A 7,800-nucleotide genomic window follows, 5' to 3' on the forward strand; every position below is an offset into this window, starting at 1 on the left:
CATCGAAAATTTGACCCGATTACATTACTTTCCTTCCTATAGGATAAGGAAAGTAAAAAGGACTTTATAAATTTCTATCTAGACTCCTAGATCCTTAACCCATCCTTTAGGGCTGTTTGCCCCTACACCTAAGCCTCGGAGTGGGCTTTTTGTGTATGGAGTTAATCTGAGTAAATTTCCACCTAATTAAAATGTCTTTTTCTATCGAACCCACGTTCCCTGCGTAGTCAGTCACTTACCGTCATGCAGCGGGTCCAGGGTGGATACCATGAGCTGAACCAGACAGCTACGGTAGTTCTTGGCACTCAATGCTGACTGGCTAGAAGGGTTGTTGGTACCACTGCTTGACTGAGTAATCGAGGTCCCTTCATGCTGAAAAATAAAAGAAATTAGTTAAGAAGATCAAATCAAATCAAATTTTTATTGAGCATAAATACAATAATAATTGTACATAATTCAAACGTCAATAATTAAGAAAGTAAGTAAGTAATAAATCATTAGAAAAGAATATACTTGTATTCTAAATTAAATTAGTTCATAAAATAATATATTATCTGTTTAGGACAAAGTTCGCCCCGGGCGGGAATCGAACCCGCGGCCTAGTGCTAACAAGGCAGACGCACTACCCTCCAAGCTAACTAGGCTGGCAAGGCTATTTTTTCTTCAAGTCACAGACCTTCCTTCTTATAAAGTATGAAAATTACAATATTATGTTTATAAATCTCTATACAAAAATAAAATAATAGATACACAATACATATTATTACGTATGTACTATGTAAGAATGTAAGTACATAGATATGTATTTCCATGATATATTTTGTACATACCTACATACATAGATGTACTTGTACATAGATAAACACATAGATAGGCCTCGTAATCATAAATAATCAGGCCACAGTAGAGAGAGCGCGCGCAAAGACTTTATACAAGGTGTTTCAACTTTATACGGAACACTCACACAATACCCTGGGCACGTGGGCTGTGGAGAGACACTAGTGAGCCACCCAGTACCCGGGCAGTACTCGAGATATTGTATTGTACTACTTCAAGTTATGAAACATGAAAAAGCTAGGCATAGGAGAGGGAGAGAAGAAAAATCTGGTGTGAACATCACACGACTTTCCTTATACTATTGAATGATGCTTATTTTGGGTCTTTCCTAGTAATGATAATGCTTGACTCCTGATATAAGCGAGCGTCCTAACCACTAAGGCAGGTGTAAGTGTAGTATTTATTGATTAACAGGTAGAATAGAATATACCTTGTTTATACTGCCAGAATGAGACTGAAAAGTCCCTTATTATAGGCTATTTTCTGGTTCGTTTTTGTTAAGCTACGCCGAGTAAGACCACTAAATGGATGAGTGAAATGAACGGCCATGCCTTAAGGATTTCGGCTAGTGTAATATAGTGATTAGCAGTGTAATCCTCGTCACATGTTGTATGAGTGACATGAACGGCCATGCCTTAAGGATTGCGGGTAGTGTAATATAGTGATTAGCAGTGTAATCCTCGTCACATGTTGTAAGATACATGTAGGTAACGGACACAAGGTCAACTTAACACATAGTGACTAGGGGGTGAGTTTAAATGTGAAAGTAAGAAAACACGTGGTAACGCGAAGTTTTGACCCAAGTCTTTCCTAGTAATGATAATGCTTGACTCCTGATATAAGCGAGCGTCCTAATCACTAGGCTAGGGCAGGTGTAAGTGTAGTATTTATTGATTAACAGGTAGAATAGAATATACCTTGTTTATACTGCCAGAATGAGACTGAAAAGTCCCTTTACTCCCGCAGTCTAAACAAGGTCTCATGTATTTTTTAGGTTCAACAACATAGTACATAAAGTAGGTAGATAGGAATACTTACCAAAGTTTGAGCAGCTGACTGATGCTGGAACAGAAAAAGAATAAAAACCAAGTTAGTACTTTGACAGGTATTTGGGTAGCTTAGAATTGAACCCGCGGCCTAGCGCTTACAAGGCAGAAGCACTACCAACTAAGCTAACTAGGCTGGCTAACTTACCAAAGTTTGAGCAGCTGACTGATGCTGGAACAGAAAAAGAATAAAAACCAAGTTAGTACTTTGACAGGTATTTGGGTAGCTTATTCTTTCATTGAAATCAATTACAAAACTTTTAATATTACTAATTTGGGATTTAGATTTTCATTTTTTATAGTTCATTATCATTACAGTCCTTTAATTGTCTGGCGGAGGGACGTTATTCAGGGAGTAGACCAGCTTGGTATAGCTGGGGGACTTTAAACAGGGAGTAGACCAGCCTGAAATTTCTCTTGCTACTCGTAAAGGAATATCAATGGTTGAGTGCAGCCAGCCTAGTTAGCTTAGTTGTTAGTGTTGTAAGCGCTAGGCCGCGGGTTCGATTCCCGCCCGGGGCGGATTTCATCCTGATGGGATAATGTTCGTTCTCGGAACGGCTGGCTTGAAATTTCTCTTGCTAAAGGAATATCAATGGTTGAGTGCGAAGGGCATCCACTCGTTTTATTTTATTTTATTTTTTTAGCCAAAACCGTCAGCCTAAAGCGATCACCCTAGTTAGGGCTGATTGAGAGGCTGACAAAAAACGTCTACCCCGTCTGAACACGGGAAAAGGCGAAGTTATTATTATTATTTGAAAAGCATACACATTACACACTTGAGCTTTTTCCTTAAAATATCAATAAATAAACTGGTTTATATAAAAAAAAAGTTCTAGGATTTATAATCGCTTTAACACTTACTAAAGCCAGCCTAGTTACTAGTTAGCTTAGTTGGTAGTGCGTCTGCCTTGTAAGCGCTAGGCCGCGGGTTCGATTCCCGCCGGGGGCGGATTTTATCCTGAAGGGATAATGTTCGTTCTCGGAACGGCTGGCTTTCTCCTATCCTGTCTTCCTTCTCTCTTCGATTTCGGGACGATAAGATCATAGCAATTACAGTTCCCTCTGTCAAACCTCTTAAAATAATAATAATAACACTTACTACTATAGGGTCGCTACTTTGTAAAACATTGATCAGTTAATCACCAATCATACTTACTCCAAGCGGGACCAGGCGGTCGCTACTGGTCGCCACCTTCTTAGGGTCGCTCCCGATGAGCGTCATAGCAGTTACAGTTCCCTCTGTCAAACCTCTTAAAAATAATAATAATAACACTTACTATTAGAGGGTCGCTACTTTGTAAAACATTGGTAATCAGTTAATCACCAATCATACTTACTCCAAGCGGGACCAGGCGGTCGCTACTGGTCGCCACCTTCTTAGGGTCGCTCCCGATGAGCGTCTTCACCCACGCCTCCATCTGTCGGTTGAACTTCATGAACGTCACATACGCTGCAATAATGATAAAAATGATGATGATACTCATGAGAAATGTATCACATCGCAATGTTTTCAGCATTTTCGTTGGTCAGTTTTTAGTGCCAATACACGTTTTGAGGTCCCTAGAGCCTAAATCCAAAGTTTCAGCCTTTGGTCCATGTATCTGTCTGTTTTTAAACAAAATATCTCGAGAACGGTAAGAGCTAGAGACTTGAAATTTGGTATGAACCCTTCAAATGTGACAAGGATGAGACACGAAACGGTGAGATCGGTGCAACGGTAAGCCGTATTTTGACCACTTTTTCGGCAAAATTCAATAGGATAAGGAAAATCGTGTGATGTATGTCCACACCCAATTTTTTATGTTTTTTTCTTCTCCTTCTTCTACTCTTTCACTTAAAAACTTCAGCTAAATAATCACAGAAGGTCTATTTACCTATGTAGACGCTAAACAGTATGGCAGCCTCATGCAGCTCAATCCGGTTATCCGCAAAGAACGCAATCAGAATCAGTAGGGAGATCGAATAAAAGGAGCAATCTCGAAACAGAGGCCACCAAGTTAGAGTAAGCACTGTGCGAGAGAAGATGCCGCATACACCGATCACGAACAGAATGTTGAATACCGCCGAGCCTACGATGGTGCCTGGGGGAATGAGGAAGCAGATAAAATAAATTAGTCAGCTTTAGGTTTGGATAAGTTCTTCTATGGGGACAGACAGACCGACAGAGCGACTGACAGACACCGAAGCGAATACAATAGTCCGTCCCTTATACCTTTTTATTACTATTGTAATAATAAAGGAAGGACCAGGGACGGCACGAAAAATTCGTCGCACACGACGGCCAGAGCGACGAACATGTACAGGACGCCGAGGATGTGCAGAATGACCGCGCCTGGGAAATAAGAGCAGATGGAATACAATGTTAAATAATGTAATTGTTCCGAAACCAACCCTGAAATAGACTAGAGCACACCCTGTTTATCCTGCCAGAATGAGACTGAAAAGCCGCTTTACTCCGGCAGTCTAAACGAGGTCTTAATAATTTAGTACAGAATAGGTGTAAATCTTATATTATAAGAACGAGATCCATTCACAGTTCATAGTTCACACACTGATCGCTCTATCTCTAGAACCACAACACCTAGAAAGCTGAAATTTGGTAGGAATATTCCTTTTATGGTCTAGGTGTGCAATAAGAAAGGATTTTGCGAAAATCTAAACCGATCCTGAGATATGATCAATTTTTGATCGCTAAAATCACCATAAATACACAGAGTGCAGCTGCAGAGACTGCGGGAGAGAAAACTTTTCCTCACTCGCCTAATATTTGAGTTTCGTTTATGTTTTTAGTTTGACAACGATGACAGACGTGAAGAGTTCCGGCGCACTCCCTCCCGCTGCCATGAAGGTGGCTCCGGCTACGTCCTCTTGAACTTGGAGACGGTCTATGATGACGTCCAGGGACGGGACGAAAAATTCGTCGCACACGACGGCCAGAGCGACGAACATGTACAGGACGCCGAGGATGTGCAGGATGACCGCGCCTGAGAAAATAAGAACAGATAGTTTTAAACCGCGCCTGAGACCAATAAAAGGTACGAACCTTACACTAGAAATTTAACAAATAAAGATAGAGAAATATCGAATTTAACAAATATATTATGGAAAGAAATTTCGAAAGCGACACTAAAACTGCATCTCTGGATACTAAAACTATCTGGTGACATGAGGTCCTTACAATACCGCGGTAAAGGCTCTCTGTTGCCATCTAAATAAAGGGGCTTTGCTGTCATTAGATTTTGGTTCTGATAGAACCTTCGAGAGCCAAGTAAGAGAACTTTTTTATGAAATTCTTCGTTTTGTTATAACTTTGGAATGAATTACAAAGTTTGATACATATTGTATTTGCTAAGTATACATGGTCAGCTCCCATGGCGTAGTGGTCACTGCGCTCGCTTTGCATACGGACAATTTTTACAAGTTTTTTTCTTCTTTTTTCAACCAATATTGAGGCTCCCAACTCACCGTTGCGTTTCTGCTCCATCGTAAACGGATCCGGCGGGAACAGCGGATCCTTCTTCACCTCCCCGTGCGGTTTCTCAGTCTGTGAAGTCGGCCACACCGGCACCGATGTCCAACTGCGATTGCTGTCTTCACCAACATGAGATCGATTGCTATCTTCACCACCATGAGATCGATTGCTATCTTCACCACCATGAGATCGATTGCTATCTTCACCACCATGAGATCGATTGCTATCTTCACCACCATGAGATCGATTGCTATCTTCACCACCATGAGATCGATTGCTATCTTCACCACCATGAGATCGATTGCTATCTTCACCACCATGAGATCGATTGCTATCTTCACCACCATGAGATCGATTGCTATCTTCACCACCATGAGATCGATTGCTATCTTCACCACCGTGCGTTCCATTGCTAGCTTCCTCTTCATCGTAGTCATCTAAAGAGTCGTCCAGCGTGTGGTCGGTCCAGTTGTAGATGTTCAGATACTTGTTGTAGTGGAGGATCTTGCGCGCTCGGAAAGAAGAGTCGGAGCGTTCGTTTCTTTTCGGCAGTCTTCGGAGAGGTTCGGAAACGGAGACGTGAAAGAAATTGTTATTAGTTAGATTTTAGGTGGGAGACCTCGGAAGTGGGAGAAAGCATCATTCGAATCTTCACCGGAAATGGCGGCCAAATCTTTAATCAGATTTCATTGGAATCTTCAGCCGGAAATAGTGACGAATGGTGTTTTTCCCAATGAAAAAAGTTCCACTTTCCAGGGTCCTAAGCTCAAACTCAAGAACGGTTTGAGCTGCTGTAATGACGTAAAATTTGGACAAATATTGATGGGCTAATTATAAATCTTAAAGCTGTATCCACACATAGTCAACAGGCCGTCGATCGACGAGGTGAATCTAAGTTGTCGTGGCAGTGTGGACTGTGTGGACACAGCTGTAGATTTCAGGAGGGGGGAATTCAACAAATAAATACAAGAATAAAAAAGAATATACCTTATCCTGCTTGAATGAGACTAAAAAGTCCCTTTACCCCAGCAGTCTAAACAAGGCCTCGCATATTTTCTAGGTTTAAGAACCGCAAGATTGCAAGTAATTCAAAAATTTACCTTCGACTCTGGATGAGTTTGACCAGGAAGGCGTCGAAATAGGGGCGCCGGCGCTGTTGCCACATGGGCGGCCCATGTTGCCGATTGAGCACATACTTGTTATAGTAGTAGTATTTGGTGTACAGATGACGCAGGTTAGGGTTGAGCGAAAGCCGCGTTACGTTGAATAGGCCGCGGGCCGCCGCTTGTTGAGGGGCGGCTTTGTCCTAGAATAAAATGGAAAGTACCTTGTTTATCCTGCCCGAATGAGACTGAAAAGTCCCTTTGCCCCAGCAGTACGATTGAGTGCTCTGCACTAAGTCTGAAAAGACTCCAAATACTTGGGGGTTGGGGGCACGGTTGGTCCAGTGGTAACGCGCTTGCTTGCCATGCAGAAGGTCCCGGGTTCGAATCCCACCATCGACAAAAATTTACCCGAATGAGACTGAAAAGTCCCTTTGCCCCGGAAACTTACTATGTGTACCATATTATATGAGAAATAAAGTTGAATAATAACAGAAAAAATAAATAAAAATAAAACATACATACCCTTGGGGCGGCTGTGGGGAAGTTGAATCCGCGGATAATGTCCAACTTGATGAGAAGAAGGGCGGTGTGGTACAGGAAGATCAGTTTTGACACGAGCCTCATAGTGAAAAATTGGCGCGAAAGGTTGATAAATCACAAATTGGCGGCCGAAGATTGATGAATTAAATTACAAATTAACGGCCGAAAATTGATTAATGGAATCAAAAATTGGCGGCCGAAGGTTAATGAACTGAAGCAAAATTTGGCGGCCACTGGCTGATAAATTAAATCAAAATTGGCGGCCAAGATTGAAGAATTAAAAATCGCGGCTGAAGATTGATGAAATATTCGTAATACACGGATCACAAAATTAGACACAAACAGGTTACAGAATTACACCAACTGGGATACATTTTGGGCCTAAGTTTGACGTCGAAAAACTTATGGTGACTCAAAGGGTGATAAAAAGCGGATCACCTGAACCTGGTTATTTGACTTAAATACACGATTAGAGTTTAACATAACCACACCTAACACACAATTAGGTACTAGAATGTTACAGCTTTTACAACGGAGGTTACAGCAGACGAACGCGTTGGGTAAATCAAAAATTAGATGGGGTTTTACCGATTATGGCGGATCGCGGGTTAGAGTTATGAGCGAAAAACGCAAAACCTTTAATAGTTATACCATTATCAAGAGGGTACCACGCCGAAGTTGTAAGTTTGGTTAAATCAACAGCTTAAGTTTAAATCAACAACTTAATTTTCTTAGGTTTCTCAGAAATCTTGGAAATTTCTTAGGAGTCAGTATTGACTTGGGAAAAACCCTTTGG

The 7,800-nt window shown here is 41.4% G+C and overlaps 1 protein-coding gene across 1 annotated transcript; it reads right to left on the reverse strand.

Moving 5' to 3' along the window:
- Nucleotides 1-239: 239 nt before the first annotated feature.
- On the reverse strand, nucleotides 240-7,155 carry LOC103521092 (sodium/potassium/calcium exchanger Nckx30C; the record flags this gene model as incomplete). Its single annotated transcript, XM_026831921.1, has 9 exons — nucleotides 6,987-7,155; nucleotides 6,459-6,664; nucleotides 5,352-5,911; nucleotides 4,683-4,870; nucleotides 4,182-4,218; nucleotides 3,761-3,967; nucleotides 3,224-3,336; nucleotides 2,032-2,055; nucleotides 240-372 (listed from the first exon to the last, which is right to left on the reverse strand). Coding segments are annotated over exons 1-9 (1,570 nt in total), but the record flags the coding sequence as incomplete, so codon positions are not given.
- Between the last annotated feature and the right edge of the window lie 645 nt (nucleotides 7,156-7,800).

The sequence above is a fragment of the Diaphorina citri genome, unplaced genomic scaffold (assembly GCF_000475195.1).
Source record: "Diaphorina citri unplaced genomic scaffold, Diaci psyllid genome assembly version 1.1 scaffold4509, whole genome shotgun sequence".
NCBI classification, from domain to species: domain Eukaryota; kingdom Metazoa; phylum Arthropoda; class Insecta; order Hemiptera; family Psyllidae; genus Diaphorina; species Diaphorina citri.